Genomic DNA, 12,944 nt, shown 5'->3' with positions numbered 1-12,944 from the left:
CTTGAGAACAAACCTGAATAGGTTTTTAGTTGATCATTATTACAGAATCATACTAGAATAATTTAGGTTGGCAGGAACTTCAGGTCTCTAGTCCAACTTCTTTCTCAAAGATGGGTCAGCTGAGATCAAACCAGGTTGTTCAGGGTGTTCCGGAAGCCTCCAAGGACTGAGACTGTCCAACCTCTTTGAGCAGTCTGGTCCACTGCCTGATTACCTTTGTGTTGAAAAAGTTTTTCCTTAAATCAGAGCTGCCCTTGTTTCACTTTGTGTCAGTTATCTTTTCTCCTACGGTCATGCACAACTTGGCTGCATACTTGGAGAAACTGGAAAGCTGCTGGTATGTTGCATTAACCCTCCCAAGCTTCTCCTTCTCCAGGCTAGATAAGCCCAGTTGCCTCAGCATCTCCTTGTAGAGCACATGCTCCAAGCCCTGACCTTGTTGTTGGCTTTCTGTTGACCTCACTTTAGATTAATATTTTTCTTGTACTGGGGTAACCAAAACTGGAGAGGGTATTCTCAATGCAGTCTAATAAGAACCAAATAAAGCAGGATAATCACTTGTCTCAATCTGCTGGCTATGCTCCTGTCAGTAATGTTGCTGTGAATGTGGGATGCAGACAGTTTCCTTTGTTGTCAGTGCACACTGCTGGCTCATGTATGACTTTCCGTCTACCAGGTTCTCAGGTCCTTGTCAGCAGAGCTGCTCCCTGGACAGTCAGGCTACATCCTGTGTTGCTGCCAACAATACAACACTGTTTGTTGTTGGGACAGAGGAACATGGGCTCTTCCTTATTGAGGAAGAAAGTCCTTCCCAGTTGCAGAACTTTGTATTTGTCCCTTATTTACTTCATAATATACTCGTCAGGCCATTCCTTGAGCTTACATCCCAGTGGCTCTGTTTTTCAGTGTACCCACTGCTCCCCAGTTTAGTGTCATCTGCAAACTTGATGACAGCGCACCATGTTGCCTCTTCCACATCATTGATAAAGATGTTAAATAGCAGATATGACTACATCATTCCACTTGTTGCCAACCTCCAGGTAGAGTATGACCCATTAACCATTACCCTCTGAGACCAATCATGCAACTAGTTTTTAAATCCATCTAGTTGTCCACCCATCCAGACTTTAGCATCCTAACTTGGATACAAGAATATTGTGGGAGATGCATCTGGTCTCATGAACCTGTATGGGTTGAATATTCTCAAGTAGTCCTTAACTCAGTAGCTCTTTACTTCCAGCAGTTCATCTTCACCTTGAACCCAGCTGCTAAATACAGAGGCCAGGAGACCTTGTTGGTAAAGAAACTGAGGCAAAGAAAGCACAGAGTATCTGAGTGAAAGCTAAAAGGGAAAAGTATTCCATGAATGCGTTACCAAACACTGTTTTGTTATAATCAAGAAAAATCAAAAAACCACATAATCTTGGAGTAGCCTCAGATTGGAACATGCAGTCTATGCACTACTTCTGAACTGCAAATTATCTTTAAGAAAGTAGGTCTTAACTGCCCTGTAACTCTTCCTCATCAGAGATGTTGCTGACAAATTGGAAATCTCTTGATAATCCAAAGTTCACTGAAACTACAGAAGAACACTGTCATAGAATCTCAGAATGGTTTGGGTTTGGAAGAGACCTTAACTATGATCTAGTTCCAACCCTCTGCCATGGGCAGGGCTATATTCCACTAGACCAAGTTGCGCAAAGCCCTGTCCAGTGTGGCCTTGAAAGGATGGGGCATTCACAACTTCCCTGGGCTTTTCTTTTAGGAAGATGTTTGCTTTAAGCCAGTATGCTCAGCATGAGCCATAAAGCACAACAGCTGTGGTGCTACCTGACAGGGCACAAGACTTTGCCCTGCAGGCATCTCTGCAGGAGGAAACCTAGGAGCAATCCAACATCCACCTAAGAAACCAGTCTTACAGAGGCTTAGCATCTTCCACTTCTTGCCATACTGAATACATCCACATTCAGTAAGCTATAGCATACAAGAGAGTAGCAGTTTGGAAGAGGAGGGCCTGCATAGGCAGGCCAGCACAGGACACAGAGCTATCGTGGGGTTGCTTTGTGACGGGTTAGGCCATCTGAAAGAAGTCACAGCCTACAAAGATCAAAGAAGTGTTTGCTATGGACAGATCATTCAGCTTTTTGTGTACACTATAAAGCTGGTTTAACTCACTTCCCAGAAGGGGAGGCTCCTTAGGTAAATCTCTGGGTGTCCCTTTTAAATTTCCAGATTGTATCTCAGATGAACCCCAGTGTATCTCCTGTATTTCTGTACCGTGCTCTTGGGTAATGATATTTAACCAAATCACTATCCCAATAGAGGTTTATCTCAGGGGGTTTTATTAACCACATTTGTATGTCAATAAGTCATATAAATCCTGCATTTCCTTAATGTGCCTGGTTTACTATTTCAGCCTTTATTTCCTGTTCTTGTTTGACCTTCTGGCTTCTAGTCAATTCAGTGTTGATTTAACCCAGCAAATCTACTTTACTGAATATATTTGCAGTCTGATAGTTCAGATAAACTATTTAACAAATGTTTCCTTAACAAATGCACACCATATTATTGAAGCCCCTTTTCAAATGCTTACATCCTGGCCCTGACTCACTTACTGTGATAGGAAATGCAACTCATCCACAGCCCAGTTACGACATTTATGTTGTCATAGTGCCAAATGCAGAACATGAACAAACACCTGCAAACAATCTAAAAGTTGATTGTAGTATTAAAGATAGGTACTGACACCTAATTGCTTGAGTAAGAATATCTCCAATGGGATGAGAATTCTCTGGCCCTCTTCTCATGCTTGGCATGTAGGATGCAAATTTGAAGGAGGACGGAGAGATGTCACTCTCAGTAACAAATCGCATCTGAAACTGGGGTAACACAGAGGTATGCCTGTGTTGGCATTGTCTTTTTAGGATGAGCTGCAAACACAGGTGAAAGCCCCATCCACAGATCATGACAGACCCCAAGAACTTAAGACACCTTTAGCACAATCCTAAGCAATTTATGATAGCATCAGGCATATGTGGACAGCATGTATATAAATCTGAAGACTGTCTACAGCTATCTGTGCAGGAGGCAGGCAGATCTAGCAACAAACATACCATTCTCTTAGTTTTGAAAGACTGCCCTAATAGCTCTGTGGACAAACCCAATATGGCTCAAAATCTGAATGGCCAAGACAATCCCAAAGTATCCTCATATCTTGATTTTCCTGCCCATAAGAAAGATGAGTTACTATTTAATACTTACTGCAGTGCTTGATCCCTGCCCAGAATTAACCTCCTTTCCAACTTCCATAGAATCATAGAATAGTTAGGGTTGGAAAGGACCTTAAGATCATCTAGTTTCAACACCCCTGATATGGGCAGGGACACCTCACACTAAACCATATCACCCGAGGCCTTGTCCAACCTGGTCTTGAACACTGCCAGGAATGGAGCATTCACAACCCCCTGGGCAACCTATTCCAGTGCTTCACCACCCTAACAGGAAAGAATTTCCTCCTTATATCCAATCTGAACTTCCCCTGTTTAAGTTTTAACCCGTTACCCCTTGTCCTAGCACTACAGTCCCTAATGAAGAGTCCCTCCCCAGCATCCCTATAGGCCCCCTTCAGATACTGGAAGGCTGCTATGAGGTCTCCACGCAGCCTTCTCTTCTCCAGGCTGAACAGCCCCAACTTCCTCAGCCTGTCCTCATATGGGAGGTGCTCCAGTCCCCTGATCATCCTCGTGGCCCTCCTCTGGACTTGTTCCAACAGTTCCATGTCCTTTTTATGTTGAGGACACCAGAACTGCACACAATACTCCAGGTGAGGTCTCAGGAGAGCAGAGTAGAGCGGCAGGATCACCTCCTTCAACCTGCTGGTCACGCTCCTTTTGATGCAGCCCAGGATACGTTGGCTTTCTGGGCTGCGAGCACACACTGCCGGCTCATGATCATTTTCTCATTGATCAACATCCCCAGGTCTTTCTCCACAGGGCTGCTCTGAATCTCTTCTCTGCCCAACCTGTAGCTGTGCCTGGGATTGCTCCGACCCAGGTGTAGGACCTTGCACTTGTCATGGTTAAACTTCATGAGGTTGGCATCTGCCCACCTCACAAGTGTGTCGAGGTCCCTCTGGATGGCATTCCTTCCCTCCAGAGTATCAACCGAAACACACAGCTTGGTGTCATCGACAAACTTGCTGAGGGCGCACTCAATCCCACTGTTCATGTCAGCGACAAAGATGTTAAACAAGACTGGTCCCAACATGGATCCCTGAGGGACACCACTCGTTACTGGTCTCCAGCTGGACATTGAGCCATTGACCACAACTCTTTGCATGCAGCCATCCAGCCAGTTCTTTATCCACCGAGTGGTCCATCCATCAAGTTGATGTCTCTCCAATTTAGGGACAAGGATGTCGTGTGGGACAGTGTCGAACACTTTGCACAAGTCCAGATAGATGACATCAACTGCTCTACCCCTGTCCATCAGTTCCGTAGCCCCATCATAGAAGGCCACCAAACTGGTCAGGCAGGATTTCCCCTTAGTGAAGCCATGCTGGCTGTCACCAAGCACCTTGTTGATTTTCATGTGCCTTAGCATGCCTTCCAGGAGAATCTGCTCCAAGATTTTGCCAGGCACAGAGGTGAGACTGACTGGTCTGTAATTCCCCTGGGTCATCCATTTTCCCCCATAGTTTCAAGTTGAATTTGAAATTCAACATTGTCATCAAATAAATTGCTAAAAGTATAGAAAATGCTGAATTGTTAGAAAATGCTAATTCTTGGTGAAGTTGTCCCTTCCTCGGCCGCAGTTGCTGGTACAACAGTTGCTATAGCAACAGATTGTGGCTTATTAAATACAGGAACATCCAGTTTTTAAGGTGCTATAAAATGGAAAGATTTTGTTTTGTAGCCAAACATGTATTTTTACATCAATTTTGCATTTCAATTACCAAAAAGTAACCCTTGACAAACTACAGTCAACATTACAGTTTAATCCACAATAATCAAATGGATATTTGTGGTTCCTTTTCTGTATGCATTGTAATAAACTGGCTGCTCTCTCTTACTTCAGAAGAAGCACAAAGTATTTTAAACACCTGATCTTCAAACTTAGGTATTGACAGAGCTAGAATCTGTTGTAGGAGAGCCACAGATCTTTTGCAAAACTGTATAAAACCACAAGCAAAATCCAAAACAATCATATGAAATTATTCCAGTAAAGTCATTGTGGAACACAGTATGAATCTGGTCCAGGATGAAATACCATCAATAATCATAATTCAAGTTTGTTTATAAGCCACTTTGAAACCACATGCAAACATGCAGCTATGAACAGCTCCCTAAAGAGCTCTCTTAGAATAATCTAAAACTTAAACTCTTTCAGGAATGCTGACTTACAGCATATGCCAAGTGTATATAAAAAAAAGTAAAAACCAGACTTTGAATCTTGAGGGCATGGGGATCAAAGGCTTTAAGAACAGACAATGCTATGCAAGCATTTAACAAGGCACTGTCAGCAGTCCCGTGGATAATACATAAAATAGTGCAGAATTCAGCCCTAGCCTTCCACTGCTCTGTAGTACTGAATAGTTATGTTTGTCACCAAAGTGAGAAGATCTACCTCTACCTACATCAGGGGAATGGCTCCAATGGACTTATATGTCAATACTTAAAAAACAAATCACATTTTATAGCTAGACTGACATAGAAGCATGTCCATTAAATACTGTGAAGCATCCACTGGTAATCAACCCTTTAACATTACTATTATACAAACCACACAGACCCAGATAAAAGTCCCCAGTTGCCACATACAATAAAATTTCATTTACTGTGTTATGAGAAATTGGTGACACTTGATAACTGCAAACACGGAGATAAAGAAAACACACAGGCAAAAAATGCATGCTTACCGGTACCTTCATTTTAAAGTCATCTCGATAGAGTTTAATGCCAATGTCAGCGATTGCCCTTTGGATAAAGCGGGAAGGTCTCAGGACAAACACTAGCTGCAGGTTTCCTGGAAATGCTCCCTGCAAGAAACATGGAACTATTAGAAGGCTTAACTCTGCCTTACAGGAAGGCCACGGGAATTTTCAGCCAAATGTTTCCCAAAGAGGGCAAAGCATGTAGGACTTACTGAACCTTGCTCAGTCCAGCTGCTAATAGTATCAGCTGGTCCATTCAGTATGTGCCCATTGTCACAATTTCCAAAGCTGATAGAAAGACTGGCCCTTTTTTACTGCCCAGCCATGCATTGTTTTCTTATATGGATTTAGCAGAGAGCTCTAAAGTTTCGTCACTAGCACCTTCCTCCCCGAGATCTGAACCACACCAAGCCCCCTTTGCGCTACCACGCCGCAGGTTTTCCCGTTTCCGAGGCTGCCGCCACTAGAGGGCAAAACTGGCTACCAACGTTGGACTTGGTGAAAGAAAGGGGTGGCGCAGAGGAATACCCCAGGCTGACCTACCTTTTCCTTCTGGAACAGCTTTTTAATATTTTTAGCCTCGCATATTCTTCCCCACACACACTCACTCAACACATTCATCAGACATGGCTCTGTCTGCAACACAACATCCTACATCTCTCATGCACTCCTCTGAGCTCATCAACATAAAAAAAGAACAATTTCTAGAAGAGGGCAGCTAAAAAAGAACTGAGAATGAAAAGTAATTCTGTTTAAATTCCTTGAAAAAACTTAAAGGTGCCTTGGTCACACTTCTGTGTATACATGCTTGCTCTGAGAGCACGTATTCCTAGTAATAGGTGTATAAAACCAGCTGCTTTCTTTGGCACTGAAAATCAGTGCTTAGCTCGGACTTTTGCAAACAAGATAGAATAAGCTATTATGAGTTTCTGACAGAGACCGCTTACTACCACGCAAACAGAAGCCCCTTGAGATCTGTTTCTTTCACAAGGAGGCCACATCATCAGTGCACAGAAGTGTACGTCTGTTATACTCTTCTAGGAACCAACTTCAAATTACTAGAATTTGTATTGCAGTCAACCCAGCAAATAAGGAATTTGTCTTAATTCAGCAGTAAATAAGGCTGTGTAATTTGTTTTTGCACCTTTCTCCCTCTTTAACATTCAAGAGCTTCAGGGCAGGGGAGAATCTGCATCCACAGCCAGAAAATGTGAGCTAAAAATGAGCACATGAAACTGTATCCTGTGCTGAAGGTTCAACAGATAATTTTCATTTCCAGAAGAAAAATAACAAAAGTAAGCACTTACTGCTATCCGTGTCAGGGATGCCTTGACTGCGCTCCATTTGTCCCGTCGTCTGTCTATGATGATGATGAATCCGATGCTGGCAGCCTCCAGACTGCAAAACAGATGAAACAAGTATGCTGGGTTACATGGAGATACTCCCATTCCAAGGAAGTGTACTGCAGCAAAACACAGCCTCTGTCAGATCACCCTGTAAGCCCATTACGAAAATGCAACGTAGAGTAGAAAGAATATTTGGCAGAATTCACATGAAAACAAAAGCCGACAAATTTTCTCTTTCCAGCATGAGGTTAGCAGCTTACACAAGACATGAATACTTTATCTGCTTAATCTCTCAGCTGCTAGGCTACCCTGCTACCAAACTAGGTGATACAAATAGTTCAGGATCATGAATTACACTGTGCTGTATTGAAGACAAAAACCTCAGATCTTGTTTTCTCTGCAAAATAATGCAAGTTATTGGACACCGCACTTCAGTCTTCATTCTCCAAGTATGCTGATATCTGACAGGGACACTTAGCTCCAAGGGAGCCTGTATTCCCAACTGTTCCCCTTTGCTTGTGTACACAATGCCCCAGGAATTCTGGTAGGCAAAGCAGGAATTGAAGAGTTCTATCTTGCCAACCACAAAGTGGTTCTGAGGTTGCAAGTCATTCAAATATCCTTTTAACATGTTGGCTAGAATAACAGTTACTGTTCCTTCTCAGTACTTTTCAAGGAGGATCTATGAGGCAGTGATTTGATGCTCTGTCCCATCTATGTAGGACTCATAAATATCCCATTCTCTATCTCTCTCACACAAAAATCCCACTTTGGTGCACAGGGCTTCAGTGGGACTGCTCTACTATGCCTCCCAGGAGTGCTCAGAGCTGGGGAGAAGTCCTTGAAAGCTATAAGCACAGAGAAAAAACCTCCAGAAATGTCATTATAGCACATTGGCTCAGCCATCTCTGGACAAAACAGAGGCAGGCAGAAAGAGCATAAATTACATAATCAAAGGACATACTGCAATCAAACACCCAATTGCAGATTTAAATCAGAAGAAATTGTATAAAACATTTCCTTGATCCCTTTTCCATTGTCCATACAAGAAGCAACCCAGGAACACCATTTTCATGGGTCATTTTGTGCAAACTTGTGTCAATAATCAACAAAGAGCACCAACGTTAGCAGTACTGAGCTTCTGCTGTAGCTCTGCAGGATTAAGAACAGCAACCTGAAAGCCAAAGTATTATGCAAATCCAAGTTGCCATGCAAGTGTTCTTAATAGTTCATACTGGAAAAGGAAAACTCACTGATTTTTCCGCTTCAATATTTTTACATCATTCCTCTGAGAGCAACAAAATTCAATGACAATAGATGACCTTTCCTCTTAAGTAATGCAACATGCAGCTCTTTCTTTAGAGGAGAAAAATTGTGTTTGCAGCAGAGCCTCTCAAACAGGGAAAGTAATTAATTCATTTTTCCTGATATATATATATATATGCAAATATATACATATCCTTCAATAGTTCAACAAAGCTTTCAAGGAAAACAAATAGCCAGCTTGGTATCTATGCATTTGCCCTAGTTGTTAGGGAAAAAAAAATTGTTCAGATGAAGGCAGCAAAGAAATTGTATGTATTGCAGACTGTTACAGAAAGGGTGTGAGAAACTAAACACAAAAATCTCAACCTGGGGGCTTCCTAAAGTACCCAAAAATCTGCACTGGTTTTATCAAACTGCTTCTGGTGCTGGGACCAAAAATTGCTTTGAAAGGCTGAAAGTCATGAAAAGCCTGGGCAAATCAGCCTCAGCCTCCAGACCGCCAGGTAGTATCTCTGTGGACAGGGTGCCTGTCCTGCCTAATGGAGACATACAGGATGAAGGCAGGCTTTTTCCCTCTGCCTTGACAACCAATGTTGCTGCACTGGTGCCAGGAATTCTGGTTATATCACCAGAGAAGGTTGTGGTAAACTTGCTGATAGTTTGGAAATCAAAACAAGCACAAAACCATGCATCATTTTCCTCCTTTGCTTGTGTAATACATGTCAAAAAAAAAAAACAAACAAAACAACAAACCCAAATATTTTTGTTTAACGATGTGCCAAGATACGTTTAAGACAACTATAGAAAGAAAACAACTGCTAGAAATTGTAGGGTACAAATGTGTTTAGGTGTCACAAGAGACAGGAAGGGTGCTTTTTTGCTTGTCTATTCTTATTTAATACCTCAGCACAGCATCTCACTCCAGGAAGTTCCAGCTGAAAGGCTGGAACCCCCCACTCCTCAGCATCAGAGCTGCATCCACCCTGGGCACATTGGTCTGCCAATCCTGGTGGCAACAGCCCCAGTTATTCTGTTTGCTACAGATGAAACTGGAAGCTACAAGCCCCCAGTCCTCCAACTAATACAACCACCACCACCCCAAAAGGCAAAAAAGCCTTTGAGAAGCTGTCAAATAAACACAATCTAAAAACCAGGCTGAGGTGCATTGCACCCAGTTCCCTGGCCTAGGGAACAGGAGGCCATCCATTCAACACTGGCTGCTGTCTGTGTCGTGGTTTAAACCCTAGCCAGACAGCTTGTTCACTCACTCCCAGTGAGTGGTGCCACCAGGCTGAGAGCAATCGAGTTTCCCCCCCCCCCCGGAGCTCTCCCCTTCCCCGCTCCTGGAGGAACAGGGAGGAGGATCAAAAGAGTGCAACTCCCACAGGTTGAGACAAGAACAGTCCAGCAACCAATGTACAACACAAATCACCACTGCTACCAACAACGACAACAATGATAAGAGAAAATAACAAGGGAAGAGAATACGATACCACCGGCCAAGAAACGAGTCCCACCTGGAAGCCCGTGTCCTTCCAGGTAACTCCCAGTTACCCCCCACCCTGGCATGACGTGCTGTGGTATGGAATACCTCCCTGGCTAGCCTGGGTCAGGCACCCCATCTCTGCTTCCTTACAGCTTCCCCTCCTCCCTGGCAGAGCATGAGCCTCACAAAGTCCTTGGTCAGGGTAAACATCACTTAGCAACAACCGAAAACATCGGTATCACCAGCACTGTTCCCAGGCTGGAAGTCAAAACACAGCACTGCACCAGCGACCACGAAGGAGAAACATGACTGCTACTGCTGAACGCAGGACAGTCTGACATCCAGTCCACAGAAAACTGGCTTGTAAAAGAGAGGATCACACTCATTAACAAAACGTGTTATTAACAAACTCTCCTATATATGATGCACCAGTTCTGATGAATCCAGAATAAAGTTTGTAAACAGTTGATGCTGATAATACTAACACTTGTCACAATCCAGTGCTCCCAAAAACAACCCCAGCACCCTCATGGGCCTCTTGGTAAAGCACAGACTCAAGCATGCTCTGGCCCCATACAAGTGGAGATTAGCTCTTGGATTCACAGTTCTTCAGATGACCAGAGAAATGGGTAATCACAGGATATACATCCCCCTTGGGTTTCTTTACTCTTGCTGGGAACCGGATTTGGTCCAAATATATGGTTAACCAGAACAAATAAAAAAAAAAATTGCTTGTTGTGACTAATTGTTTCAAGAGAACAGGGTTACAAATCAACATCCACGTTGCTTACAGTGTGTTATTGAAACTAGTCTATTGTTTAGATCAAAGTTACTAGTAAAATGGTGAGACATGAAAGGGGAACTACGTCAGTGCAATTCTCATTTCAACAGTAACATATTTCAGATGACCTTGGAAAAGGCTGCCTCTAATACGTTTTATGTATTTTTGACCACCATGTTAATTTTTGAGAACTATGTTAAAGCAGCAGAAATATGGGAATGTAAGACTCATAATTTTGGTCAAATTGGTCACCAAAATATGGTGTCTAGTCCAGAGAAACAGAGACTATATACTGGAATCAGCATCTATGTTTACAGTCCAGACTGGTGCAACCAGTTTGTAGCTGCTGAATATCTAGAACAATAATTGGCTACATAGAATCAGGTTCAAACCTAATGCAGTACCACTGAAAACAGTGATTTATAACATAATTCCCAATAAGTAGGTGTGTTAGCTGAAGCTAACAAAATTCTGATGTTGATCTACGGAAATATATCATTCAACTACTGTCAGGTTAATAAAAATTAGGAAAATCTGTTCTTGACAAAATTTATGATGTAGCTAAACGACAGGTAACTATATCCATAAGTGCCATATTCACACAAGCTGCCTACACATAAAAATTGCCTTGTTTTGCCCATCTACCTGTCTACAGGCTTTCTAATAGCAGGGTACACAGGGGATTGAAGGCCTAAAAGAATTCAGAATCAGACCCTTATAATTATAATCACACTTTGGTAAGCAAACTGCAATGGAAGTAACTGACAGGACAGCATCTGCCAAAAGCAACAAGTACAACTGTGTTTAAACAAACACAAAAGTATTTCTCCCAAATAAAATGTGCCTCTGTGCATGTGAACCAGCTCTTACATCCTATTTTTAAAAGTAAGTCCCTCAAACATGTATATCAGAAGTCACTTAAAAATGACCTTTGCTTTTTTTTCAAGTACATGTTCATGAGCAGTTCATTTTTTTTCAGATGTCCTTCTGCACAGGGATTTGTAATACCACAAAAGCATTCAGGCATCAGAGGATCAAGAAAAATTACATTCATAGATAATAGGAACAAGAGCTTATGAAATACAGACAGAAACAAGAAAATGCAAGAGAGAAGCAACAAAAGAATTTTCTCATGAAATTAGGCTTGGCAGGAGTGGTCACGGGGGTGGGGGGAGCTAAGAATAATGAATGTATGGGAATAGGAACACTGCTTATCAGTTGCCACTGCACATCCCAGTGTTGCAGGCCAGTTAAAGAGACAGACTGAGGAAATGGAAGATGAAATAGGTACTTATATAATGATTTGAATTGAAATATGAGGAAACAGTGAAGAAGAAAAAAATACCATTAAATGTGCAGTCTACCTATGATGGAGTGCTACTGTAAGCTCTTTCTCTCCAAGACCTGGCTGCCAAACTTGCCAAAAAGTGTTGCCTGGCATATGACGCTGCAGGGGAAAGCACAGGCCAGAACACTATTGCACAAACAGTTCAGGTAACAATCCTAGTTGCAGAAGAGTATGAAAAACAAGCCAAAACATGAGATCTGAAAGAGATTTGTCAGGGTAAAATGAGAATCAGGCCATTAAGCAAACAATTCAGGTACTATCACAATACATATAATTTACAACATTGAACCTATTACATTGTCTGAGAAGAAATGGTTAAGAAATTGGAGAACAGACTTAAAAACTACAGAATTTTAAAGAAGAAGGAAAAGAGTGGGGGGAGAAGATGAGAAAACCACATGGTGCTAAAAAGGAAAGCATCTAAGCAGAACACAGAAGAAAATGTGGAAGAATATATACATCACTCAAAATCACTCTGGCAGACTACACAAAGGCAAGAAGCAAACAAGCCAGAGATACACAGCAGTAAATCTTTGCTGCCGCAGGTTGATGGCAGCAGTCAGCATGCTGAAAGAAAAGGCCAAACCATGGTCTGAATGTCATTTGGCACTAAGGAATACATGCAAGCTAACAGCCATGGGAGGAAAAGTAGCCACAATGGCAGCCTCAGTGCAAGTGGATGTGCAGCTGAGAAACCCCACTTGTGTGTATCCAGAAGAAGGGAGTTTCTTTAAAAACAAACACACACACTCTATCAATACTTTCTCAGTGTCTGTACTGTAATA

The 12,944-nt window shown here is 42.4% G+C and overlaps 1 protein-coding gene across 9 annotated transcripts in view; it reads right to left on the bottom strand.

Annotated features, from left to right (window-relative positions):
• Positions 1 to 12,944, bottom strand: part of MCF2L2 (MCF.2 cell line derived transforming sequence-like 2) — a 180,673-nt gene that overhangs the window by 113,463 nt on the left and 54,266 nt on the right. For 8 of the 9 annotated variants that reach the window (XM_061452399.1, XM_061452405.1, XM_061452400.1 and 5 more), the window contains exons 4-5: positions 7,240 to 7,330; positions 5,918 to 6,037 (exon numbers count right to left, since the gene is read on the bottom strand). In XM_061452399.1, coding sequence (XP_061308383.1) covers positions 5,918 to 6,037; positions 7,240 to 7,330 — 211 coding nt within the window. The remainder of the gene's footprint in view (positions 1 to 5,917; positions 6,038 to 7,239; positions 7,331 to 12,944) is intronic. The other variant, XM_061452398.1, reaches the window with a different exon arrangement.

This window comes from Pezoporus flaviventris, unplaced genomic scaffold (assembly GCF_033815535.1).
Source record: "Pezoporus flaviventris isolate CSIRO_AGI_PZ_B2104156 unplaced genomic scaffold, CSIRO_AGI_Pfla_v1 ptg000013l, whole genome shotgun sequence".
Lineage (NCBI taxonomy): Eukaryota > Metazoa > Chordata > Aves > Psittaciformes > Psittacidae > Pezoporus > Pezoporus flaviventris.
This window is presented reverse-complemented; position numbering and strand designations above follow the sequence as displayed.